The sequence below is a fragment of the Equus caballus genome, chromosome 12, assembly GCF_041296265.1.
Source record: "Equus caballus isolate H_3958 breed thoroughbred chromosome 12, TB-T2T, whole genome shotgun sequence".
In the NCBI taxonomy this organism is placed as follows: Eukaryota; Metazoa; Chordata; class Mammalia; order Perissodactyla; family Equidae; genus Equus; species Equus caballus.
This window is the reverse complement of record NC_091695.1, coordinates 31,795,152-31,821,833: the sequence shown is the minus strand read 5'-3', so window position 1 is coordinate 31,821,833 and position 26,682 is coordinate 31,795,152. Positions and strand designations below refer to the sequence as shown.

Here is a 26,682-nt window from a genome sequence, read left to right as displayed (position 1 = left end):
GATTTTTTCATCTGAACCCGTTAATCTGTCTGCTAATGAAGGAAGGATGACTGTTTTGTTTTTACTTTAGGTTGATACAGGAAGAAAAGGAAAACACAGAGCAGCGGGCGGAGGAGATTGAGAGTCGAGTTGGCAGTGGGAGTTTTGGCAATCTTCGTCGTTTTAGATCAGTGAGCTCCATTCCCCTCTACCCTGCCTCCTCGCTCGCCGGCTCCTCTCCTCCGAACAGTGGCCGGTCCACCCCGCGAAGGATTCCGCACAGCCCAGCTCGGGAGGTGGACAGACTAGGTATCATGACTCTGGTAAGGATTTGTCTTTTCTTGTGCTGTCTCCCCTCGCCCCCGACACACCTGATTTAAGTCTTGGACACCACGAATATGCTTTATTTTTAACCCGGAAGAAAATCAGGTGCATTTGTTATGCTCAGAGGTTTGAGATTTTTAAAACCAACTCGTATTTAATCATTCAACAATAGCATGGTGACAAATTAATTTTAATATTGGGGTGATGCCTGAACTCCAGAGAAGTTTTCACTTGTTCAGCTCTGAGCGTGGTCAGCTCTGCAGGGTTCGGCAGCTAGGGGGATATTTTTGTTTTCCAGCAATAGACAGTGTAACAAAAGTAAATACAGCAGCCATCGTAACATATAGGAAAATGTGCAGAGAGAGTCAGTGCTGTCTGTCTTTACGTTCGGGATGCCTGACTGGAGGGTACAGAATATGCCGTCAAAAACAAAACTGAAGAAAAAGCTAAATCGGTCCTCTTAATAATGCCCTCGGTGGCATGCTTGGCACCGGTTCTGCAGGTGAATCCAGGGTGGCGTGAGTGAGAGCGCGCTGCCGCTTGGCCTCCCCGGGAAGCGCGGGGCTGCGTTCGTGCGCAGCCTCTGGAAGTGCAGGGACCGCGACAGCGTGCTGCTCTAAAGAATAGTGCCTAGCTTTCTCACGTGTTTAGTCTGGGTTTTGTGAATGCATGAAATCATGTTGACAGCGTTCTGCTTTCTCACTGCGCTTCCGTTCTCATTTCTTCTGCTACCACCCATTTTCGTTTTTAGTTGCGTTGTTAGCCTGCGTGTAATTAAATGAACCGTGAATCGCTTTAGTAGCGTCCGAAGTGGTAACTAGTCCATTTCGCGGTGTTTTGACATAGTATTTTTATAATTTACATCGTTAGCTCATTAGCTGATATTTTAAGCTCTTTGACAATTTCATGCTTATTTCCTTTCAGAGAATTTGTAAAAACAGTTCTGTTTTTCTTTTTCCTTGTTTTTGTAGTTGTGTGTGCCGGCTGACGCTGTGTCTGCTTCCGTGTTTAGTTTTGATTTCTTGTGTCATCCTTCTGTTTATTTTGTCACTGTTAGACCAGGCCTCAGCCCGCGCTGTGACACCCCCTCCACGGGGTGCTCAGGGAACCGCCACAGTGGGGGCCATGGTGTGTGTGTGGGGGCCACTGGGGCTCATTAGTGGGGTTTCTGCGTTATCTTCGTTTCTCATGAAATAGTGTCTTTTTCCCTCAGTAGTGATACGTTTTTACTGCTGTGTCACTGTACAACAGATGTGGATACAGGCATGATATCGCTGGATCAGAGTGCTTTTATTCAAACTGTGTAGGGTTTGTGTAATTCAGAAATGAAATCTTTTATATATACAGAGATAATCCGCCAAGTATAGAATTAACGGAAACTTGACACAAACAGTATACCTTTTGGTTTTGATGCTTATATTCAAGACTGTAAATTTCATCAACTTGTTGGACATAAACAATTAATGCCTTTAATAGACTATTTTTTAAATTCACATATCTCATAGGAATCATAGAATGTGAAGATTCCACCTGCTATTCTGCTAGCTTTTATCCTTACGTATTTTCACAGGGTACCCTGCTTTAATCAAAAAATTTATGTTTGAGAAATTTTAAATCAATTTCTAGGTAAGAATTTTATATGAATGACCAATAGGTGATTAATAACTAAAAGTAGGTTTGTTCAGTTTTATAGTAAGTCTTGCAATAACTTCCTCGTCAACTAAATTGATGTTTAGAGACATGTTTTTCATTAGGGCAAACTAAGTTCTAGAGAAGTTTGGCTTAGAATAGACAACTGTTAGGGCCCTTTGTTCTATAAAATGCCGTATTTTAATAAATTGTATATGTTGTAATAGAATTTTATCTCCCTGAGTAACGATTTATAGTGTTTCTCTAGTAAATCTTGAGTAACTTACTGTTTAAATTTCATGGTGAAAAAGATGTTCCATTTCCAGTTACGTTTTCTCTGAATCTCAGCTCGCTTATATCTGTCTTGTCATTCTCTTTTTAATATATTTACCTGTACTGATCCTTGAATTTTTAACTTCAGAGTATGCAGTAAATCTGGTTTCTCTTCATTTCTTTGCATGCGTCCGTCAGCCTAGTGATTTAAGGAAACATCATAGAAAGGTCAAGTGTTTAGTAATTTAACATACCTTTGTTTCTCTGAAGTATTGACGGGCACCTATCATTTGGCATGAATGAGCCCTGTGAATCACTGACATTTAAATGGACATGTTGACACTCACCTGGCATGTCACAAATGACGATTGTCCTGTTGGAGACAGGTCACTGGTGGTTTGCATAGAATGCTGGGACAGGCGTAAGGGTGTGCCTTTCTTCCACTCATTTGCCTTCTCATCGTTGCATGCTTATTTATAATGGCTATAGTATTTTTTCAATGAGAAATTACTGAAGCAGAGCCACAGATTTTAGTTTGGGGAAAAACTAATTTTAATAAGCATAGCTAGAAGGGCCGGCCTGGTGGCGCAGCACTTAAGTTCGCATGTTCTGCTCCTCGGCAGCCCGGAGTTCGCCGGTTCGGATCCCGGGTGTGGACCTGGCACCCCTTTGCGAAAGTCATACTGTGGGAGGTGTCCCACATATAAAGTAGAGCAAGATGGGCACGGATGTGAGCTCAGGGCCAGTCTTCCTCAGCAAAAATAGGAAGATTGGCAGTAGTTAGCTCAGGGCTAATCTTCCTCAAAAAAAAAAAAAAACATAGCTAGCTGTCATGAGCTCTTACTGTATGCCAGGCCCTGTGCTGAGTGCTCTACGAGTCTGCTCTCTCGTCCTCATGGACTTCCCGTGAGATGCAGGTTACTGTCGTTATCCCCATGGACAGATGTGGAACGGAGGCTCAGAGAGGCCACGTGCTGTGCCTAGGGGCACACAGTTAGGGAACGCTGCAGTGTGGACTGGTCTGATTTCAAAACCAGGACACTGAGTCGCTTCCCCCACGGCCTGACTTCTCTGCAGATTCTCTCACCTCCTCACTCGTCCCTGACAGCGGGGGCCAGTGGGCCTCTTCTCCTTATAGATAGTCGTGAATCGGGCCTCCCTGTTCTTGGAGGACATGCACGCACTGGGGAGCAGATCTGTTGACCAGAATGCCTTCCTCCTAACCTTCACGCCATGTGCATAGCCTGCACCCCCACCCAGAAGCTGCCTGATCCTGCGCTCGTAGGCCGCCCTTCGGATGCTCGGGCAGCTGTCCTCTGACCGCAGCGCCTAGAGCACATGAGCTGGGCGGCAGCCGTGGGAGCCCTCCGCTGCGCAGAGCACCGTGGCGATTCAGCGAAACGCAGGCTCAAGTCCCCGCTGTCAGTGATGATTTGTGACCCGGGTGTGCTGCTCGCCCTCTCTGCGCCTTGGTTTGCCCTCCTGTTTAAGTGAAGACAACGACAGAAGCGCGCTCCTCGGGGTGGCCGCAGACGGTGCCCGGCCGTGCACGATCTGCAAGGAGCAGAGCTTATAACCGGCCCCGCGGCGCACAGCACGCCCTCAGTCCCGCTGACTCGCATCCGTGTTTCCCTCGGTGGGAAGGCTTTCTCAGGGAAGGAAGGAGCGTGTTGATTGACGTCCAGGCAGGACAGCCTGACCCTGTTGCTCACGGCACTGTGGGCTGGCTGGCTGGCTCCTTCGAGGGCCTTGCTGTGGGGCTGTGGTGAGGATGAAAGGCAGGAGTGCAGGCATGGTGCAGACACGGGCGGCGTGGGCCGCGCACTGTCCTCCTCCTCAGCGTCCCTGGCCTACGCCACCGTGACCCCCCAGCTGTCGGGGAGCTTCGTTCCAGTCAGCTCTGAAAGAGCGTGCAGGCCCCAGCCTGGCGGGCCCCGGGCTGGGCAGGGCCCCTCACCACGGGGGCGCAACGGGAGCAGCCACCGGCCAGGGCGGGCCGCTCCTCCTGAGCTCTGTCTCCGCTGAGGACAGTGAACTCAGTCCCGTGGACTGCTCCCTGTCCTGTTCTTTTTTGTTTTTTATAGGTGATTGTTTTAACCTCAGTTTGAAATCTCTCCCTGTTTCAGTTTCGTATTGATAGTTTCTAGCCGTCGTAGCCTTTGGTTGTCTGCAGATTGTAATTTGAAATCAGGAGAGCATGCGGAATCTATCCAGCTACGGCTTAAGGTTCTATCTTAAATGAGTTCGACTCCGTTTTGCACTAAGCCCCTTGGTTGTCACTGAGCCGCTGTGGGGCTGCAGTGGAGCGACACTCTACACAGTCGCATTAAAAAAGCCCAAGTTGGCTGCTCAGGTCTTGCTGTTTGTACAAACGCCTGCCACGCACGTTTTGAGGACTCCAGCCCTGCCTTCACCACGGAGCCACATGGATCAGTAAGACCTGCCGGAGTTAACGTTTTCCCCACCGCCTCCTTCCTGTCCTCACGTTCCCCGACACGGGAAAACTGGCAGTCTGAAGGAGAGGATCTTCCAGTGGAAGGCCAGGACTGCTTTGAGCCGGCTTAAACAAATTGCTTTTAAACCGCGTAGAAAGACCTCAGTTTATAGCATCTGTTCTGCACGCTGAGACGTATGAGACAGACAGGCGTGTCTGGGATGCAGGAGTTAGATCCCTTTTTGCTTTTCCACTTGTTACAGAGTCCAGGAAGGTGCATCACTACTCAAAATGATAGTGGATCATGGTACAAGCTATTTCTCTTTTTCTCCCAAAACAAAAAGTTCTGGACAGTTTACCCAAGAGGTTTCTGCCCTCTCTGGTGTTTCTTCTGAATGCATCAGGAGATAAACACGTTCGTCTTCAGCTCCTCATCAGGGACAGTGAGTGCCGTGCGTGCTGTGTGAGGACGAGGTTTTGGGCGTGGTTCAGATCTCGGTGCCCTTCAGTGGCTGTCCTCGTGGTGGCCTAGGATCCTAGGGCGGGCGGGCCCTCGGGCTGCGAGGAGGCTCAGGAGGAGGAGTGCCCGTGTGTCCTGCCCGGGTCTCTGCGCTCGTTCTGGTGCTCGTAGGCCAGGAGTCGGGCTCTGCTCTGTGCTCCTGCTCCTGATAAGTAAGACGGTCCTTTAACGTGGCGTTGGGCTAGAACGAGGCTGGTTGTACTCAGCAGAAAGCATAGCTCGTGGATTTCCACATAAGTTTATGGTTATAATTTAAAGCCTATGTGTTGTGGGGTTTTTTTGGTCACAGTGTGTTGTTCACTAATTTTACACTGGTCTCAACCCCTCAGTTGCCAGCCTCCCTAGAAGAGGTACGAGACGACAAGACGACAATAAAATGTGAAACCTCGCCCCCGCCCTCCCCGCGGTCCCTTCGGCTGGACAGGCTGCACAAAGGGGCGCTGCACACGGTCGGCCACGAGGACCTCAGGGACTTACGGAAGTAAGGAGGGCAGCGTCCCACCCTAGCCCGGCTCCAAACAGACCGCCTTCTCATGCTCAGCTTTCAGAAATCCATTGCTCTCTTCTTGGGGAAAAAAGTCAGAATGATGACTTTAAAGAAATACTGGTTAATTGAGTTGAGTTGATTTAGATGATGCCCTCGGGCTGCCCTGGGAGCTCAGGTGAGCCCAGCAGAAGATGCTGTCTGTTTGGGCGACGTGAGTTTAGAAAGAGAGTTCAGTGATAGCAGCAATCTTAGAAAGCCTTCATTTCTTCAGAGTCTGCAAATTGACTCTTGTGAGAACTTTCTCTTCTTGTGGAGCATTTGCTAAGCATGTGGCGTGTTCTGAGCGTTGCTCTGCAGGACCGTCCGTGTCCCGCCGCTCGGATGCGCTCTCTGCCTCTGAGCTGTGGAGAGCCCCACCTCGTCCCCAGCGCTCCAAGCGCCTCCCCACAGGGACCATGAGAGCCAGTGGGTGACTAGTGTGCTCCTATGTCAAACTACCACGGGCTGTGCTTTTGTCCCGCCCTGGCAGCCCTCGGTGGCGGGTGCAGGTGTCCATCCTCGCCGCCTCTGCAGTAGGCCCTGTGGCTCTTGTTTCGCGGCAGGGACGGTGGCACTGGGGAGGTTGCTGGGGCGCTGGGGTCAGGCCTCCAGTTGGGAGAGCATCTTCACAGCCGAGGGGCGGCCCTCAGGTGGGCTCATGGTGCTCTCTGCCTTCCATGGTTCGGACTGGAAGCCTTCTCAGAAGGAGAGCTCCGGCTCAGAGCCTCAGCTCCTCAGAAACGGTTCTCCGTGGTGGGATGGCTGGGAGCCTTCGTTTCTACACGCGATGCATTTTGCGAAGGAGACATGCCTGGAGGAGACTTGGAATGCTCGTGTAGTTGGAAGAGCAAGTATTAAAAGCGTGGAGTGTTGTAGTGCCTGTGAATGGAACGTTGTGTTGGGACGAGGGCGCTCATTAAAGATCGTTTTCTGTCCCCAAAGCTCCACAGGCTCACAGGACGGCCCCGTGAGCAACCCCAGCAGTAGTAATAGTGGCCAGGACTCACTCCACAAAGCCCCCAAGAAGAAGGGCATCAAGTCCTCCATCGGCCGCCTGTTTGGCAAGAAAGAAAAGGGCCGACCTGGACATGCCGGCAGGGAGTCATTAGGACAAGGTGGGTGGCTTCCAGCAAACATTCTTAACCCTTAGGATGGAGGCGGGGGGCCTGCCGTGTGTGTGCCTACTGTGTGCCCCCGGTTGTTCCCACGGGCGGTCTGTCGAAGACGCTGGGCGTTCTCAGGGAGTGAAAGCTCAGGAGGCGTATGTTTTCTCTGGGACACATGCGACCCAGAGAGCCACGGTGGACGTTCTTTGGCCCTGAACAACCTGGCGTCCCAGACAGAAAGGGCTCACTGTCTCTCGAGCATTCTCGTGCCTTGGTTGCCTAGTCAGAAACTTAGCCTTTAGAGGTGTTCTTTGCCTGCAAGTGCTCTTCCACCTGTTTCTGAACTCACCTAATGCGGCCGTGTTGATTTCTCTCGCTGTTTCAACCACTGGGCCCTCACAGCTGGCGTTTCGGAGACCGAAAACTCAGCTCAGGATGCCTTGGGACTCAGCAAACTGGGAGGACAGGCGGAGAAAAACCGGAAACTTCAAAAAAAGTAAGCTTTTCGTTATTTGTCCATCTCACTGAACACTTCTCAGTTGTGCCTGATTTTTAACTAACGTTTATTTAATAAATGTAGTATCTATTTATGTGTCTATATTACCTTCTGAAAGGTTAACCTAAAGCTTTTAAGAGACTGTGCTTCCTGGGGGGCTGAGAGCCTCTGCTCAGGAAGGGGGAGAGGACTCAGGGGAGGCTCCCGTCCCCCGGAGAGCTGTCTGACGAGGAGGGCTCCCCGCCAGGCGTGGGGCCCCGAGTCCGGCTCCAGTGCGTCAGCTTTGGGGGGAGGGGCCGCTTAGCCTTGCTGCATTCCCGGTTTCCTCCTCTAAGATGGGAGTGCAGCGGTACGCGCCTCACACGGCTTTGTGAGTGTTAGACACACATCTGTCGCTACATAAACACACGTAAAGCACTGGCAACAGTGCCAGCCATCCTAAAATAGGGAGAACTGAGTGTGTAATTGCAGCCACCGCTCCGACTTGATCACCAGCATCCAGAGTTTGCCGTGCGGGCTATGATCTGTCAGGAAATATTCGCTGTGTTGCCCCTTTTTTCCTCCTCCGGTAGATTTTGTATTTTTATCTTCAATAGACTCGTGATTTTGTGGTCTGTTTATTAAATTTTGATTCCGATTTGTCTTGACTCTGAAAATAGGTGATAGCAGGGTGATCATTTTCTGCAAAGGTGCTGAGACGCTGCGATGCCCCGGGGTAGGGGCATGGAGGAATAGTGTGTGCGTGTTTCTCTGGCTTCGTTCTGATCGGGAGCAGGTTGTGTGTTGGTTGACCGTATGTCAACCAGAATTAAGTAGATGAACGAGGTAGGGAGAGACAGTATCCCAGTGAACTGGCGACTGAAAACTGAAACTGAACCACCCTCTATGACAGAAGGGGCAGTTAGCAGTCCCAGAGGGAAGCGCTGACCTTGAGAATGGGGAAGACGGGCGAGAGCCAGTGGTCAGATGGCAAAGCTGGTCCTTGCGACAGGCTGACGATTGGTAGGTTCTGTGGTCAGTCTGACGATAGGAAAGGTCGTCTGGCCACTCAAGTACCCTGAGACAGCCTCATTGGTGTGGCACCCGGGCCTACAGTGCGCCCCGAGGACCACGCTGGGGCCCGGGGACCCTCTCCCCTAGAGGCCACGTGCCTTTAGCTGTAGAGTTGCCGGTTGGGTTCCCTTTTGTGAACCCTGCCTCATTTTCGTTCTCTTCTCAGAATCGTGCTAATCTTCTTGACTGGCCCACTGCTGGTCTTATTTCAGGCGAAGTGCCGTTGTTTCTGTTATTGCTCACCATGCCCTAGGAATACTCAGTCTTTCAGGTCCCCGTGAATGGAAATCCGCAGACACCATTGAAAGCAAAACGTGCTTTGAACGTTGCTGTCTTTGAACTGTATAAAAATGTTTTAAAGTAACTTGGGTAATTGCCATTTGCCTTTGTGAAACGTATCCCAGCCAGGCCTTTTGCCTCCTGGAGCCATGCCAGGAAAAATGTGTCCGTTAGATTTTGCTGACGTGTTCTAGTGCACACGCTTGCACATGCTGGAATAAAATCCGTAAGGTTTGTGGCAGTGCGCCTCGGTCCTCGTCCCCGGAAGTTCATGGTTCCTGTAGGGTCACAAACTATTCAAATTGGCCCAAGTTTGGGTTCACCCTTGTTTTCTAAATTTATTTTGTAATTCGCAGGAGGTCTGCTTGAGCACTTGGCTGTGTGGAGACAGCCTTTATTGTTTGTCCCGGCACGTGACTCCGTTTCCCGCTGCGTGGGGAGCGTGTGTGGTGGTGGGTGGTAGGCAGGTTTCTCTGGAGCTCCGGGTTCCCCGTGATGGCATTGGCTCTGCACTTCTGTGTCACCATAGCTGTAACTGTCCAGGGGCAGGCCGTTCTCTGAACTCTGTGGTCGTGCACGGCAAGTTCTAGGACGTACTAGTAAGTTACTAGGGAAAAATTCAAAGTATGGAGGTTATTTGTCTGCCTACAGTGGGTAATTTTAGTTCTGTCAGTTAACCAGAAATAAAATTGACTTTAGGAAAAATGCTTTATTTATACTTGTGGGAAAATGTTTGAGTTATCCGGAAAAAGTATTATTGGAATACAGTTTTACGTTTATTGCATTATAGAGGTAAGAATCAAAATACGGTCCTCAGAAATATTTCTTTTTATTACCTCAAAAGTGTGCCTTTAGCTGCCAAAGTCACACAGCCAAACACATCCACTTTTAGAGAGTTTTCAAGAACCTGGTGACTTCGGTGGAGAGCTGACTTTGAGGTTTTGTCTAAGGTACATAAAAGAGAGTGGTGGGCGCATTCGGTGCTGGACATGCTTAATGAATCCGTGGAGGGTACCGCTGGCGTGAAATCAGACATCACTGTGTTCGTCCGCTTGGCGGTGCTCCCACAGCGTTGCCGGGTGTCCCTGGTGCTGTCTGAACTCCGTCGCCTTAAGTAACCTGGTGTTCTAATGCTCTCTTTCCCGTTTCTCCCTGGTTGACTCTAGTGTGGTTGCAGGGTAAGTTGAGGCGGAGGGTGTGCTGTGCTGAGCGTGTGTTACAGCCTGTGGCGTTGGCGGTCACCAGCCTCAGGCTCTGAACTGAGGTTCCGGGAGAGTCGTGCTGCTTTGCTGAGAGCTGTCCCGGGTCCCCTCACCCTGGCCGCCCCCACCCCCAGCCTCTGACAGCGAGCTGCACCCCATGGCGGGAGTAGTGCTTTGCGTGGGCCGTAGAGCCGTGTTTGTGACATGAGCCCAGCAGGTGTTGGTGCAAGGTGCCATGGTACTGAACGTGTCAGCCTCAGAGAAACGAGGTGCGTGTGTCGCTTGGATGGTACACCTTATCTGGGGTCTGGTCAGCAAAGCCCACACCGCTTCTCGTTATGAAAGATAACTTCATCATCGTGTCCTGTCCTAGTTATAAAACACACGCCGTCACTCACGGGTTACATGACCTTTGTCTCATCCGTGTGCCTGTTCCCCAGGGGATTTAGCATATTTCTGAATGTCTTTCTCCTCTGACTCTAATGTTAAGGCTGGGAAGCATGGCACATCAGTTTCCTGGTATAGAGGTATTTAAAAAATCGCCCTTGGGGTCTAGAATGATCTTCGAGGGAGGAGGTCAAGTCCCAGCCAAGCAGCCGCGAGTTGCTGGCTGACTATCGCAGGCCCAGTGCTCGTCCCTTTACCCCGCAGGGACGGCAGCCCCGCCCTTGTTTCTCGAGTAGCTCTCTGTAAACGGAGATCGCAGATCCTAAGGGTGGACAAAGCGATGACAGAGATTGCAGTATCTCCAAGCAGAGGAGGGAAATACGTAACAACAGAAAGCAGACGAGTCTTCTGTTTGCTCTGGACAGTGGTTTGGGGCCGTAGAATCTGGGCACACAGAATACACCTCATTGCCCCAGGATATCAGCTTCTGCCTCAGCCTCTGCAGAACAGAGGTGGGTGCCTCGGGTAGACTTAGGATGCAGAGAAACGCACGGCACTTGAGAGGCCCGCCGCCTTCGATCTCTCGGGTTTCAGGCCTTGGAGCGAAGGGCCAGTAGAAGACGACCTCGTGCCCTGGCGGTTAGCTGTCGCGAGGACTCAGCAGCCTTCATGGTGATCTCTGGTTGCGGTGAAGTCGAACCACACGGGTGGTTCTGTTGATTCTTAGAAAGTGCTCTGATGAGTAGTCACAAACGAAGGAGAGCGGCCGTCTGCCTGAGGCCGTTCTCAGTGGCCAGCAGGGAAAGGCAGTTCCTAGACCGAGCAAGAAGGGAGCGTATTTGTTCGAGAAACCGAGCTCCAGAGAGGGCAGGAGTGGCGCTGGCCCCGGCGTCTCCAGTCTGGTCTCCGCATCCTGTGCTCGCCCTACCCTGCACAGCTTCCAGGGGCGCTGCCCTCTCCTCTCCCACGGGCAGGGGCCTTCTTCACGTGACAGAACAGTCACCCCCAGAGAAGAAGGGGGTGCTGGTGTTCCTGCCTGGGGTGATAACGCAGGGATCTGGCTCCGTGTGGGGTCTTCAAGGTCACCAACTAGCCTGATAGGGGAGGGAGCTGGAAGCAGACAGAGACCTGGGCCGGCCGCCCAGCTGGGGTCTCCTCTGTCCTCGCGCTCACTTCTCGCGTCTCTCGGCGGCATCTAAGAGATGCATCGTTCTCCCTCCATTGCCTTATCGCCCTTTCAGCAGGGCGCTGGGCCTGCACTGTGAAACCCAGAAGTAATCCATACTAGAGAAAGCTGTTGATAAAAGCCAACGACCATTGCAGGTGAAGTCAGAAGGGTGTGCACCAGTCCCCAGATGATGGAATTACCAGACTATTTTTAACCCTATGTTCCTGTGTACAATGAGTGTCTGTTTCATATGAAAAACGAACTCTCTGCCAAGTGCCCCGGACTCAGTACCTGTTTAGTTCACTTCAGAGTGTGGGGATCGGAAAGCCCTGTTGGCCCGGCACCAGTGCCATCCCCGCCCCTCCGCCGGGCCAGGCGGGCAGGACTTGGGCCTTGACCGTGCTGTCAGGGTTCAGGTCTTTCCCTGCTCTGTCTGCCGAGGAGGTGTTTGTCTTGCTCGTATGGCTCCTATGGCTCACAGACATGTTTACATAAGATAGAGCCACTGTCCTTGAGGAGAACTTGTCCCCAGGAAACACAAAGTGGCACTTAATTCAGCACACTGGCGGTCGGTCCCGCCCAGCGAGGCCCTCCTCCTCCCTCCGTCCAGCATTGGCCTCCTGTGTCAGGGGGACGGCAGTTCCAGTGGACTTGGCTGCTTTTTTATTTATGAGTAGCTTTGCTTATTTGAACTAGAGAAGTTTGCCCCTTGTTAACTCTACTTGAGCTATTAAGATATTTGTTGCATCCTCTGGTCGAATTATCCTGGATAGTTACAATATCTGTTATTCCCCAGAAGCCTAAGGGTGACTTAAGGAACACTTACTTGAGATCCTGTGTGAAACGTTTTGAGCTTTAATTGTCCGTAGACTTCATAGTCTTAAGAAAAGTCTAATAGCATTTCAATATGTTGAAGAGCTGTTATGTATCTTTAGAAGTAAAAGATTCGACGACGTGTTCTGTAGAAATGATTATGGAAAATGACTTGGGGTGTCGGGGCGCGTGCGGTGAGCAGCCCCGTCTCCTCTCCGAGGCTCTCCCTGTCAAAGTGATAGGGTGTCTTAGAAAGGCTTGGAGGTAAACAGCACAAAGCAGTAAGATAAGATTCGTGAAGCTTCTTTGTTCTCTCTTACATAGCCATGTTCCCAGTAGACAGAATCATTTGCAAAGATGGTAATGTGGTAAAGTTCCAGTTCGCCTATTTGATAATCAGGCCTACAGAATATTTCTGATCTCACGAGGGCCCTGGGACTCCTCCCTGCCTCCTGCCCCACGGTAGCTGTCAGCGCAGGGCATCTTAGGCTCACACTCCGTCTGGGGTCCTGGTAGAAACTGTCCGGGTTGAAATTTTCTGGATTTGAAGCCTGTGGGTTAAACCACAGAAATGACCCAATGTCTGAATTTAGCAAGTACCTAGTTAGCTAACTAGCAACGTGGAAGAGAAACAGCCAAAATCCAGTCCACTACTTGCTTGCTACAGTAGACCATTCCTAGTGTTAAAAATCCACATTGTTCTCGGTGTTGGTGGTGTGAACGCTGAACGTTTGTGAAGCTCCCACAGAGGCAGGCTTCTCTGTTCAGACCCGGTCTAGTTTCCTCTTTCTCCATATTTTCCCTCATCGTTTAGAAAGAGAAGAGCGAGTATGTTTTCGCTTGAATGTCCTACCTTGGATACAAAGGCTCTGCTGGGTTTTTTTAAAGTGGGTAATAAGTCTTTAATTCTGCGAGGAGATGATTCTACAGAGAACCTTGTCGAGTCCGTCAGCATTTCATTGTTCAGGAGTTCTTCCTGACATGTACCAAACTACCGTTAAGTGGATGGTTTAGAAGATGAAAGGAAAATAATGAGATATGTGCTACTATGCTTGTGAAAGTGTATAGAGCGAGTACTCTGCTAACTTGCTTCCTGTATGCGTGTGATCGAGTCTTTCACTGTGACTGTCTGGTTATTTGTAGGCATGAGTTGCTCGAGGAAGCCCGGAGACAAGGTTTACCTTTTGCACAATGGGATGGGCCAACTGTTGGCGTCTGGCTGGAGGTATAGTCGTCTTTCGATCCTGGATCAAGTATGTGACTCATGTGAACGTGTTAATCCATTTCACACACTGTGCATAACCTTCTGGCCTTAACATTTCCTGTCTCTAGCTCTGGGTTGGGTTGCCAGCCTGGTATGTGGCCGCCTGCCGAGCCAACGTGAAAAGTGGGGCTATCATGTCCACCCTGTCAGACACGGAGATCCAGCGCAAGATCGGCATCAGCAACCCTCTGCACAGGCTGAAGCTGAGGCTGGCCATTCAGGCGATCACGTCCCTCACGAGTCCGTCAGCCCCTCCTACGTCAAGAACGGTACGTCTCCCTGAAAGCAGTTTATCCCCTCCTGACGTTGCTTCTCCAAGTCTTCGTAAACACACCCAGGGCTCCGGTTTAAAATTTCAGCCTGCAGAAACGTCACAGCTTCTAACGGGTGAAAACTGAGTGGTTAAAAATACTTTATTGAATGCTTTTTTTAACAACAGCCTGGCTTCAGTGGCTGCATTGTAACATAGAAGTAGGAGTTTCTGAAAACAACAGTAGCGATCACAAATTTAAACATAAATTCATCAAAAGTGAAGGGAAAAAAGCCTCGATCCCCAGTTGCGCTATAAGCAGTGTTTTACTCTAATGTGACGTTGGGCCCCTCGGTGCTTCCATTTTTGGCACTGAGGGCCCTGGGAGCTCAGGGTTCTGAGCAGTCCATTAGCCTGCGTGTGCTCACGCACCAGGCATTACCTGTGCTCATCCGGTTTGCTCCCCGTGGGGAGACCTCGAACGTCCTTAAAGAGGGTCCTCCTGTTTGAAACGTTAAAAACTAATCTAATGAAAACATTAGCGGTTACTGGGAGATAAGGGCAGGCCAACGCCTCATTTCTAAAGTGCAGACTCTTTTCATTGGCCCAGTGCCCACTCTCTGCTTTTAGCTTTTGGTTTACTCTCGAGAGAAAAACCCTGATTAAGAAACCAAGAGCCTCACAGGCATGCTTCTCTGAGTAGCAGGTCAGGGCCCGATTCAGGCCTCGGTTCCTTTGCACAAAACGTGTTAAGAGCCTTTTTTGTTTGTTTGTTTGATTTTGTCTCTTAGTAAAGAGTTGTGGTAGCGACAATCAGCCTGTGTTCTCACCTGTCACACAGACAGCTCTTCTCCCAGTGGAAAGTTTTGTCGCAGTATCCGATCTGGTCCCTGTTCCCCCATCATTTCACATGAGAGTGGCCTTTCTACAAGTGAAGGCGCTGGGGTGGTTTTCCCCAAGTTTTTATCAACTGTCTTGAGAAAGCTCGCGTCCTGCGAGCTGAGGTTAACGGCCAGTGGTGAAGAGCCCGTCCCCCGGGAAGCTCTGAGTTGAGAGCCGCGGGGCCTGGCTGTCCGCGGCTGCAGTGACGGGGACAGGACGTGGGGCCGGTGTTCCGGTACAGTTGCGATTGGGCCTTCTTTTGGACACACTCAGTCCTGCTCCCTGCCTCTTGAGCCCCCCGGCGAGGTTGTGCAGGCCGAGAGGCCCCATCCTGGGAGCGCCTGCCCCGAGCCGTCTCCCCCAGTCCGGAGCTCGGCTGTGTGGGCTTCCTGGGCTGAGGCCCTTTCCCATGGGGCGGGTTGATGGGCACTGGAGAATTACTCACACTTTGAGAGGCGCAAAATGTATTTTCTTCTCTTTATATTTCACATACCTCAGGGGGTGAGCAGGGCAGATCCAGCTCTAGGAATCATGGGCTCTTCTCGTGTGGCTGACCACACAGCATTAATTAGGTGTGGTCACTCTTTAAGAAGGGCGAGCTGGTCGATGTTCTCTCCTTTTCTACGTGGGCATCTCAAATGAGAAGAGGGGGAGACGGGCCTCGCCTCCCCTGCTCCTCCTGTGTGCCCGTGGCTCACGTGTCTGCCACCTTCCTCTCTGTCACTGCTTCCCTCGCCCTGGATGTGGTGGTCCCTGGGTCACCGTAGACCACAGGAAATGTCTGGTTAACGCATGAGGAGATGGAAACACTCGCGGCCTCGCCACAAACGGTCAGTCCCGCCCCGAGCCTGTCCTCCTCCCAGGGCACCCCACTTACAAGCGGCACCATTCCCGGCCTTTTTGTGGGAAACAGAAAGGTCATTTTACACTCAGTTGTTCCTGATAAGTATTTCCGCTAGGTATTAGTCAAATGTATAAAATAGGATCCGTATTTTGTCTTATTTTCGATTTTTCCAGGAACTTTACATTGGTAGGCCCTCTCTCTTTAGAGTAGGTTGAATTCACACCTCCTTTAGGGAGAGGCCTCGGCCGAACACTCCATTTTGAGGGTCTGGCCCATTTTCTCCCTCGCTGAGTGTGCTTGCCGGGGGGGCCTCGGCTCCTGCCTGAGAAGCTGGGATTGTTGTTTTGCATGCGTTTTGCATGATACCTTGATTTCTCGAACTTTCCCCTCCGTCTCGCTGCACCTTCTGAAGTTGATCTGCTTGCCTTACTAAGCTCACCGATACTAACAGCTGTGTTCTTTTCATTCCTAACCACGTAACATCAGGAGGATGAGGAGGGAAGCTGGGCTCAGGTTGGAGACTTTCTATACTATATTCTTCACTATATGTACAGCAACAAAAAGAATTGGCGTATGAAAACTCGTAATTTACTTTTCTTGACATTTTTAACATCTTAACTTTTTCAGAATATTGTTAACGATTTGAAAGCATTAGGCGGAAGCAGAGCGTAAAGAGCACGTCTCATGGACAATTTTGAACCTCTCTTCCGTGGGGCCGTGGTGTCAGTTCTGGTTAGCGTAGACGGCTCTGTGTAGCGGACCGGCTCCTGGACGCGGTCCTGGGGCTTCGGCGGCTCCTGACATTGCGGATTTAAGTACCCGCTTGGGTAACTTAACCGCAAGGTCTGCCGGTGGGAAAACTGAATTCTGAGAACTTTCCAGCACAGGAGTTGCTGTGGAGACGTCACGTCCGGGTCTTCGTGTTGGTGTTTTACTAAGTGCTGATCAAAAGGCTTTCTTACTAATGGAATTCTCAGAAATTAAGCCTCTTCTTGCTTAATGTACTTTTCCGTTTTCAGCTCCCCAGCTCTTCAGCTCACAAAAAGCTGCCACACGTGTCTTGCAGCCTTCCTCTGAGACAGCTCGACTAACACAGCCGTGTCCCTGCCTGTGACCCCACCAGCGTTGCTGTGTGACATGCCGCACTTTAGAGGGACCCGCACAGCCGCGCGGTGTGAGCAGGCGGCGTCTCCCGAGGCTCTTGCTGAGGGCAGAGCGCTCAGGGTCCTCACGGGATCGTTGTATGTCTGAAAAGAATCAGGATAGTTTCAAATCAGAATTTTCCTGAGTACAAGTTGTTGGTTGAAATGCCAGTTTCCCTCTGTTTGTATTCCCAACGTAAAGCCAATTCTCTCTCTCTTTGTAACAAAAGAAGAGAGAAGCTATAATATGATGGTGTGAGCCCTCTGCTCCTGATTTGGGCCTTCTGTGCTGCTACGCCAGATAAATATCCTCATTAATGATTTAACCTGGTCAGCTACCTCTTTACAAGGCCACTGATGACCATCAGTGAATTAAAAAGGGTGCATTTCGTAATTACTTAAATGTCGGTGTATTTCACACTAGGAAGCAGAACTTTGTCAGCACTTGAGTAGGAAATTCCCTGTGTCCGGGGCACGAGGTATAAATTAAATAAGCGGAATGTTTGCTCTCTGCAGTAGAAATACAAACACGGGTGAGCTGTGCCCGCGGCAGCAGAGTTAGCCAACACTCAGTGTTCCTAGTAAGCAAGAGCTGCTCTCGCTGTCGCCTCCCCCAGATGAGAGGAGTGAAGAGGCTTCCTGGGCTCTGTGAGGCCGCCCGGTCTGCTGAGGGCCGCGGTCACACAGTGTTCCTCTCCTGTGCCCTTACCTCGTGGCCAGCTCTGAAGCCGAGGGGAGGTTCAAGGTTTCCTCGGGCCCTCGGGAAGAAAGCATCAAGGTGTGGTGAGAGCCGTGGGTGCCTTCATTTAGCAAGTGGCACATGTGGGCTGTCTGTGGGAGGCTGTGCTGCTTGCTGCAGACACAGGAGTGAGCGGGACAGCCACAGTCCCTGCCGCCGGCCCTCACAGTTTACAGAGATCACAGAAGTGTGTTTGTGATCATTTCAGTGGTGGATTAGCAGGCCCTGGGCAGTGGCTGCCTCTTCTGGCCCAGGTGTTGTCCGATGATGGAGATCCGTGTCAAGGGCTTTTTCAGAAGGCTCTGATGGCGGCCCGGGAGATGGAGGGCTCCCTGGACTGGGCCTGATCCTCAGTCGCTGACCTACGTTATCTGACGCTGACCACTTAAGAAGTGTGACTAGAGTGTATGATGAGGAAACAAAAAGGAGGAGGGTTCCGCTTCCATGGAATTCTCTTATTTAGAAATCTTTGCGTTGTGTGCCCATTTAAGAATACGTAATCACAGGCAAGGAAATGAGACCAGATGCTCATGCGTAAGTCTCAGGCATATGAGATGAGAGTAAGGTTTGAAAGAGTGAAAAACATGACAGTGTGATGATTTCCCGAAAATGTTTGATGTTTTTCCCACTCATGGTTGCTTAGAGAAAATAGTGAAAATGTTTTTTTCTGTTCGAATTTGAGCATTCTTGTTGGAGTGTGAGTCATTTCTTCCAGCTTGGTTGGTGTAAGTGATAAATTAGACCAGAGGCCGTGTTTTCAAGGCAGAGCACGGTGGTAGTTGAGAGGGACTGTGTCCAGGGATTCCGTGATGGGACTGCAGAAGGCCTGCGGGCGCAGCTGGTCTCGGACAGAGGGGCAGCGAGTGCCTTTTTTGGATATGTCTGTAGATACATATAATGTGTGTGCTTATTTCTCATTGTACAAAGCTTGGCTGTGTTCTGTTAGATTTATCCCTAAGGATTTCATGACTTTGATGACATTGTGAATGGCATTTTGTAAATTTCAGTTTCCAGTTCACTTCTAGTATTTAGAAGCACAGCTCGTGTTTGTGTCCTGGCCTTGTGTCCTGCCGCTTTGCTAAGCTCGCTGTAGTTCTCACAGCCAGTTTGTAGGTGCATTTTCTATGTTGCTAATCAGGTCATCTGCAAATAAAGACAGGTTTTTTTTTTCCAATTCCTATGCTTTTGATTTCTTTTTCTTGCCTTGTTACCGTGGCTAGGAGTTCCACCGCAGCGCTGAATAAAATTAGTGAGAGCAGACCCTTTGTTCCTGATCTCAGGAAGAATACATTGTCTTTCACCGTTAAGTGTGATGTCAGCCCTGTGTTTGCTGTAGATGCCCCTTATCAGGTTGAGGCCGTTTTCTTCCATTGCTAGATTGCTGAGATTTCCATAAATGAATGACGAATTTTGTCAAATGCCTTTTCTGCATCTTTTGAGATGATATAGTGGTATTTCTTTTGAATCCATTGATAGGATGAATGTCATTGATTTTTCAAGTGTTGACCCAACCTTATGTTCGTAGGATGAACCTCACTTGTCGTGATAGCTTATTCTTTTAATTTATTATTGATTTAATTTGCTCATATTTTGTCGAGGAATTTTGCATCTGTGTCTATGAGAGATACTGGTCTGTAGTTTTCTTGTAATGTCTTTGTCTGGTTTTGGTATCAGGATAGTGCTGGCTTCATAGGATGAGTTAGGCATTTCTTCTCTATTTTTTGGGGAATAATAGTGTAGAATTGGTATTTTTTCCATAAATATTTGGTAAGATTCACCAGTGAAGACATTTAAGGTAAAGATTTTATGTGTATGTGAGAGAAAGTTTATAACTGCAAATTTGAGTCCTGATAAGATACAACTTATCTCTTTCTTATGAGTTGCTCTCACAGATTATGTCTTTTGCCCATTTTATCTAAGTTGCTTACAGTTGTTCACAGTTTTCCCTTTCAGTGTCTATGTCCTATAGTGTGTCCCCTCTTTCATTCTTGATGTTGGTAATGTACGTCTTTTCTTTTTTCTTAGTCACTCTGTCTAGGGCTTAGTCAATTTTACTGATCTTTATGAAGAACCAGATTTTAGTTTCATAGTTTTATTTTTCTTGTTTCTGTTTCATTGATTTCTGCTCTTTTATTTTCTTCCTTCTGCTTGCTGTGGATTTCATTTGTTCTTCTTTTTCAAGTTTTTTAAGGTAGAATCTTACACTGTTGTTTGGAGACCTTCCTTCATTTACGACATAAGTGTTTAATACTATAAATTTCCCTCAAGACACTGCTTTAGCCATGTCCTACAATTTTTGAATAGATTGTGTTTCACTTTCATTCAGTTAGAAATATTTTCCCATTTCTCTTGTTTTCTTCTTTGGCACGTGGGTTATTTAGCCGTATGCTAATTTCCAAATACTTGAGAATTTTCTAGATATCTTTTTATTATTGATTTCTAATTTAATTCTGTTGAGGTCAGAGAACATAGTTTGTATGATTTCAGTCCCTTTAGATCTGTTGAGATTTGTCTTGGAGAATCCCATACGCACTTGAAATGAACGTATTCTGCTATTATTGGGTGGGGTGTTCCACGAAACGTCACTTAGGTCAAGCTGGTCAATAGTGTTGTTTAAGGCTTCTGGATCCTTACTGAGGGGGTCTGTCTGCCTGTTTTGGCTTCTTTGTTCAATCAGTGACTGAGTCAGAGGAGGGTTGAGGTCTTGTGACTGTAACTGTGGATTTTTCTGTTTCTCCTTTCAGTTCTGTCAGTTGTTGTCTTGCTTCTCTCTTCTTTTAAAACTATTTTTCGGTTCACTTTTTTTTTAAGATTTTATTTTTCCTTTTTCTCCCCAAAGTCCCCTGGTATGTAATTGTATGCTTTTAGTTGTGGGTCCTTCTAGTTGGGGCATGTGGGACGCCACCTCAACATGGCTTGATGAGCAGTGTCATATCCAGGCCCAGGATGCAAACCGGTGAAACCCTGGGCTGCTGAAGCGGAGTGCGCCAACGTAACCACTCAGCCACGGGGCCGGCCCCTTCAGTTCACTTTTTACACGGATTTTGAAATTAACAGATTTTTTGTTGAGGAAATTTGGAAAACAAAGTGTTAAAATTAAAACCAGCCACAGATATTTTTGTGTACAGTGGATTGATCCTTCAAACTTGTTCATGAGTCATGATCATTCTTTGTTGTTATATTATTATACACAAAAATTACTTCAGAAAGATCATGTGTTATCAGCTACATTTTTATTGTGGTTGGGGAAATAGGTTAAATTTATAAACACGAATGAGTCATAGGTTTTCAGTGGTATGATACCTTCTGTTAAAATTCTACTGACAAATTTAAAAGGTAGTACATAGGAGATCAAATTATTTTGAAATGATAAAGAACAGTGTTGTCATTCATTTAAGCTTTAAGGATATGTAATAGGTTAAAAATCCAGTTTAAAGATTATTTAAACTGCCCTTGTGACCTCTTGGGTGTTCTTTTTCCTGAACTGATCGTACTTGCTTGTTGAAAGCAGACGCTCGCCTACGGGGACATGAACCATGATTGGATCGGGAACGAGTGGCTGCCCAGCCTGGGCCTCCCGCAATACCGCAGCTACTTCATGGAGTGCCTGGTGGACGCGCGCATGCTGGCCTATCTCACCAAGAAGGACCTGCGCGGGCAGCTGAAGATGGCGGACAGCTTCCACAGGTCAGTCGTTGCACACAGTTCCTGCTCGTTGGCTAGGAGGCTTTTGACTGTTTCCATCTGTAATTTTGTTTCTTTTGTAAATAGAAAGAGCTTCCAGTGTGGAATTATGTGCCTGCGAAGGCTGAATTATGACCGGAAAGAACTGGAAAGAAAAAGAGAAGAAAGCCAGAATGAAATAAAAGGCTAGTACATTACGTTTAATTGATTTAGCGTATTTCTGCTTCCCAGTGTATTAGCAGCCTAAGTGGTTTCCTAGTTTCTTTAAATTAAAAAAAGTATTTTTTTTATTGTGGTCATAATAGTTTATAGCATTGTGAAATTTCAGTTGTACATTAATATTTGTCAGACACCATGTGAGTGTGCCGCTTCGCCCCTTGTGGCCACCTTCCACACCCCTTGCCCCTTGTAACCACTAAATTGTTCTCTTTGTCCGTAAGTTTGATTATCTTCTACATAGGAGTGAAATCATCCAGTGTTTGTCTTTCTCCATTTGGCTTATTTCGCTTCACAGGATGCCCTCAAGGTCCATCCATGTGGTTGCGAATGGGACGATTACATCTATTTTTTTATGGCTGAGTAGTATTCCATTGTGTATTTATATACCCCATACTCTTTATCCAATCATCCGTCGATGGGCACTTGGGCTGCTTCCACATCTTGGCTATTGTGAATAATGCTGCCATGAACATGGGGTACCTAAGTCTCTTTGAATTGTGGATTTCAGTTTTTTTTTGATAAATACCCAGTAGTGGGTTAGCTGGGTTGTATGGAATTTCTATTTTTAACTTTTTGAGAAATCTCCGTACTGTTTTCTGCAGTGGCTGCACCGGTTTGCATTCCCACCAGCAGTGGATGAGGGTTCCCTTTTCTCTACAACCTCTCCAACGCTTGTTGTTTTTTGTCTTGGTGATTATAGCCATTCTAATGGGTGTAAGATATCTAAGTGTAGTTTTTTGCTCTTTGGGTTTTTTTTTAAAGACGGGCACCTGAGCTAACATCTGTTGCCAATCTTTTTTTTCTTTTTTCCCCTTCTTCTTCTCCCCAAAGCCTGCCAGTACGTAGTTGTATCCTCCAGTTGCACGTCCTTCTGTCTGTGCTATGTGAGGTGCCACCTCAGCATGGCTTGATGAGCGGTGCCATATCTCCACCCAGGATCGGAACCAGCGAAACCCTGGGCCTCTAAAGCGGGGCATGCGAACTTAACCACTCGGCCACGGCCCCGGCCCCTAAATGTAGTTTTGATTTGCATTTCCCTGATGATTAGTGATGTTGAGCATCTTTTCATGTGCCTATTGGCCATCCATCTATCTTCTTTGGAAAAATGTCTGTTCGCATCCTCTGCCTACTTTTTGATTGGGTTGTTTGTTTTTTTTGTTGTTCATTTGTGTGAGTTGTTTCTATATTATGGAGATTAACTCCTTGTCGGATATATGATTTGCAAATATTTTCTCCCATTTGGTGGGTTGTTTTTTCATTTTAATCTTGATTTCCTTTGACTTCCAGAAGCTCTTTAGTCTGATGAAGTCCCACTTGTTTCTTTTTTTCTTTTGTTTTCCTTGTCTGGGTAGACATGGTATTCAGTAAGATCCTTTTAAGTGTGATGTCAAAGAGTGGACTGCCTGTATTTTCTTCCAGAAGTTTTATGGTTTCAGCTCTTACCTTCAAGTCTCTGGTCCATTTTGAGTCTATTTTTGTGTATGGAGAAAGGTAGTGGTCTACTTTCGTTGTTTTGCATGTGGCTGTCCAGTTTTCCCAGCACCATTTATTGAAGAGGCTTTCCTTTCTCCATTGTATATTCTTAGCTCCTTTGCCGAAGATTAGCTGTCTGTAGATGTGTGGTTTTATTTCTGGGCTTTCGGTTCTCTTCCATTGATCTGTGTGCCTGTTTTTGTACCAGTACCATGCTGTTTTGATCACTATGGGTCTGTAGTACGTTTTGAAGTCAGGCACTGTGATGCTCCAGCTTTGTTGTTCTTTCTCAGGATTGCTTTGGCTATTCAGGGTCTTTTGTTGACCCATGTGAATTTTAAGATTCTTTGTTCTATGAAGAATGTCATTGGGATTCTGATTGGGATTCCATTGAATCTATAGATTGCTTTAGGTAGAATGGACTTTTTTTTTTCTTTTAGGAAGATCAGCCCTGAGCTAACTACTGCCAATCCTCTTCTTTTTGCTGAGAAAGACTGGCCCTGAGCTAACATCCATGCCCATCTTCCTCTACTTTGTATGTGGGACGCCTTCCACAGCATGGCTTTTGCCAAGCAGTGCCCCGTCCGCACCCAGGATCCGAACCGGTGGACCCCGGGCTGCTGAGAAGCAGAACGTGCGCACTTAACCGCTGCACCACCGGGCCGGCCCCTAGAATGGACATTTTAACTATGCTTATTCTTCCAAATCCATGTGCATGGAATATCTTCCCATTTCTTTTGTCATTATTGATTTCTTTCAGTGATGTCTTATAGTTTTCCTTGTATAGATCTTTTTATTTTTTATTTTTTTATCGCAGTAACATTTGATTATAACATTATATAACTTTCAGATGTACATCATAGCATGTTTCAAATTCTATGTAGATTCCATCATGTTCACCACCCAAAGACTAATTACAAGCCATCACCACACACGTGTGCTTAATCACCCCTTTCACCCTCCCCCTATTAAATTTATTCCTGGGTATTTTTTTTTCATGTTGTGAGATTTTTTACTTTTTTATTTTTTAAAAAAATTTTTATTGAGTTAATGATAGGTTACAATCTTGTGAAATTTCAGTTATGTATTATCGTCTGTCAGTCGTGTTGTAGGTGCAACCCTTCACCCTTTGTGCCCACCCCCCACCCCCCCTTCCCCTGGTAGCCACTAATCTGTTCTCTTTGCCCACAGGTTTAAATTCCTCATAGGAGTGGAGTCACACAGAGATTGTCTTGTCTATCTGGCTTATTTCACTTAACATAATTCCCTCAAGGTCCATCCATGTTGTTGCAAATGGGACGATTTTGTTCTTTTTTACGGCTGAGTAGTATTCCATTGTATATATGTACCACATCTTCTTTATCCAGTCATCTGTTGATGGGCACTTAGGTCGCTTCCATGTCTTGGCTATTGTAAATAATGCTGCAGTGAACATTGGGGTGCATAGGACTTTTGGAATTGCTGACTTCAAGCTCTTTGGATAGATACCCAGTAGTGGGATGGCTGGATCGTATGGTAGTTCTATTTTTAATTTTTTGAGGAATCTCCATACTGTTTACTGTTTTCCATAGTGGCTGTACCAGTTTGCATTCCCGCCAGCAGTGTATGAGGGTTCCTTTTTCTCCACAACCTCTCCAACATTTATTACTATTTGTTTCAGTTATTTTTGTCACTCTAATGGGTGTAAGGTAATATCTTAGTGTAGTTTTGATTTGCACTTCCCTGATGATCAGCGATGATGAGCGTCTTTTCATGTGCCTATTGGCCATCCGTATATCTTCTTGGGAGAAATGTCTGTTCCTGTCTCCTGTCCATTTTTTGATCGGGTTGTTTAATTTTTTGTTGTTGAGTTGTGTGAGTTCTTCATCTGTTATGGATATTAAGCCTTTGTCAGATATATTACTTGGAAATGTTTTTTCCCAGTTATTGGGTTGTTTTTTTGTTTCACTCCTGTTTTCCCTTGCCTTGAAGAAGCGCTTTCGTCTGATGAAGTCCCATTTGTTTATTCTTTCTATTGTTTCCCTTCTCTGAGAAGACATGGTGTCCGAAAAGATCCCTTTAATACTGATGTCAAAGAGTGTACTTCCTATATTTTCTTCTAGAAGCCTTATGGTTTCAGGTCTTACCTTTAGGTCTTTGATCCATTTTGAGTTCATTTTGGTGAATGGTGAAAAAGAATGGTCCAATTTTCATTCTTTTACATGTGGCTTTCCAGTTTTCCCAGCGCCGTTTGTTGAAGAGACTTTCTTTTCTCCATTGTAGGCCCTCAGCTCCTTTGTCGAAGATTAGCTGTCCATAGATGTGTGGTTTTATTTCTGCGCTTTCAGTTCTGTTCCATGGATCTGTGCACCTGTTTTTGTACCAGTACCATGCTGTTTTGATTACTGTAGCTTTGTGGTATGTTTTGAAGTCAGGGATTGTGATGCCTCCAGCTTTGTTCTTCTTTCTCAGGATTGCTTTAGCAATTCAGGGTCTTTTGTTGTCCCATATGAATTTTAGGATTCTTTGTTCTATTTCTGTAAAGATGTCATTGGGATTCTCATTGGGATGGCGTTGAATCTGTAGATTGCTTTAGGTAGAGTGGATATTTTAACTGTGTTTATTCTTCCAATCCATGTGCATGGAATGTCTTTCCATCTCTTTATGTCGTCATCCATTTCTTTCAGAAAAGCCTTGTAATTTTCATTGTATAGGTCTTTCACTTCCTTAGTTAAATTCACCCTGAGGTATGTTCTTCTTTTTGTTGCGATTATGAATGGTATTGTGTTCTTGAGTTCTTTTTCTGTTAGTTTGTTATTAGAGTATAGAAATGCTACTGATTTATGTAAATTGATTTTATATCCTGCCACTTTGCTGTAGTTGTTGATTACTTCTAAAAGTTTTCCAATGGATTCTTTGGGGTTTTCTATGTATAAGATCACGTCGTCTGCAAATAGCGAGAGTTTCACTTCTTCCGCCCCATTTGGATTCCTTTTATTCCTTTTTCTTGCCTGATTGCTCTGGCCAGGACCTCCAGTACTATGCTGAATAAGAGTGGTGATAGAGGGCATCCTTGTCTCGTTCCGGTTCTCAGGGGGATGGTGCTCAGTTTTTGCCCATTGAGTACGATGTTGGCTGTGGGTTTGTCATCTATGGCCTTTATTGTGTTGAGGTAGTTCCCATCTATCCCCATTTTGTTGAGTTTTTATCATAAATGGCTGTTGGATCTTGTCAAATGCTTTCTCTGCATCTATTGAGATGATCATGTGGTTTTTATTCCTCAGTTTGTTGATGTGGTGTATCACATTGATTGATTTGCGGATGCTGAACCATCCCTGTGTCCCTGGTATGAATCCCACCTGATCATGATGTAGGATCCTTTTGATGAATTACTGTATTCTGGTTGCCAAAATTTTGTTGAGAATTTTTGCATCTGTGTTCATCAGCGGTATTGGCCTGTAGTTCTTTTTCGTGCTGTCCTTGTCAGGCTTTGGTATCAGCATGATGTTGGCCTCGTAGAATGTGTTAGGAAGTGTTCCATCCTCCCTAATTTTTTGGAATAGCTTAAAAAGGATAGGTATTAAATCCTCTCTGAAAGTTTGGTAAAATTCCCCAGGAAAGCCATCTGGTCCTGGGGGTTTATTCTTTGGGTGCTTTTGATGGCTGTTTCAGTCTCTTTGCTTGTGACTGGTCTGTTCAGATTGTCTCCTCCTTCTTGAGTGAGCTTTGGGAGATTGTAGGAGTCCAAGAATTTATCCATTTCCTGTAGGTTATCCATTTTGCTGGCATATAGTTTTTGCGTAGTATTCTCTTATAATCCATTGTATTTCTGTGGAGTCTGTTGTTATTTCTCCTCTTTCATTTCTGATTTTGTTTATTTGAGCTTTCTCTCTTTTTTTCTTTGTAAGTCTGGCTAGGAGTTTGTCAATTTTATTTACCTTCTCAAAGAACAAGCTCTTTGTTTCATTAATCCTTTCTACTGCCTTTTTTGTTTCAATACCATTTATTTCTGCTCTG

The 26,682-nt window shown here is 47.1% G+C and overlaps 1 protein-coding gene across 24 annotated transcripts in view; it reads left to right on the top strand.

Annotated features, from left to right (window-relative positions):
* LOC138916669 (liprin-alpha-1-like) overlaps nucleotides 1-26,682 on the top strand; it is a 105,927-nt gene that overhangs the window by 66,781 nt on the left and 12,464 nt on the right. For 21 of the 24 annotated variants that reach the window (XR_011423975.1, XR_011423976.1, XM_070229789.1 and 18 more), the window contains 8 exons: nucleotides 71-302; nucleotides 5,489-5,640; nucleotides 6,628-6,800; nucleotides 7,194-7,287; nucleotides 13,333-13,414; nucleotides 13,522-13,722; nucleotides 20,822-20,997; nucleotides 21,082-21,179. Coding sequence is in view for 20 of the 24 variants with exons in the window: in XM_070229789.1 (XP_070085890.1) it covers nucleotides 71-302; nucleotides 5,489-5,640; nucleotides 6,628-6,800; nucleotides 7,194-7,287; nucleotides 13,333-13,414; nucleotides 13,522-13,722; nucleotides 20,822-20,997; nucleotides 21,082-21,179 (1,208 nt within the window). In the remaining 4 variants the exon portion in view is untranslated. Of the gene's footprint in view, nucleotides 1-70; nucleotides 303-5,488; nucleotides 5,641-6,627; nucleotides 6,801-7,193; nucleotides 7,288-13,332; nucleotides 13,415-13,521; nucleotides 13,723-15,352; nucleotides 15,416-15,915; nucleotides 16,001-16,448; nucleotides 16,604-20,821; nucleotides 20,998-21,081; nucleotides 21,180-23,126; nucleotides 23,674-26,682 lie in introns of those variants that run through there. The other 3 variants (XR_011423977.1, XM_070229797.1, XR_011423978.1) reach the window with 3 other exon arrangements.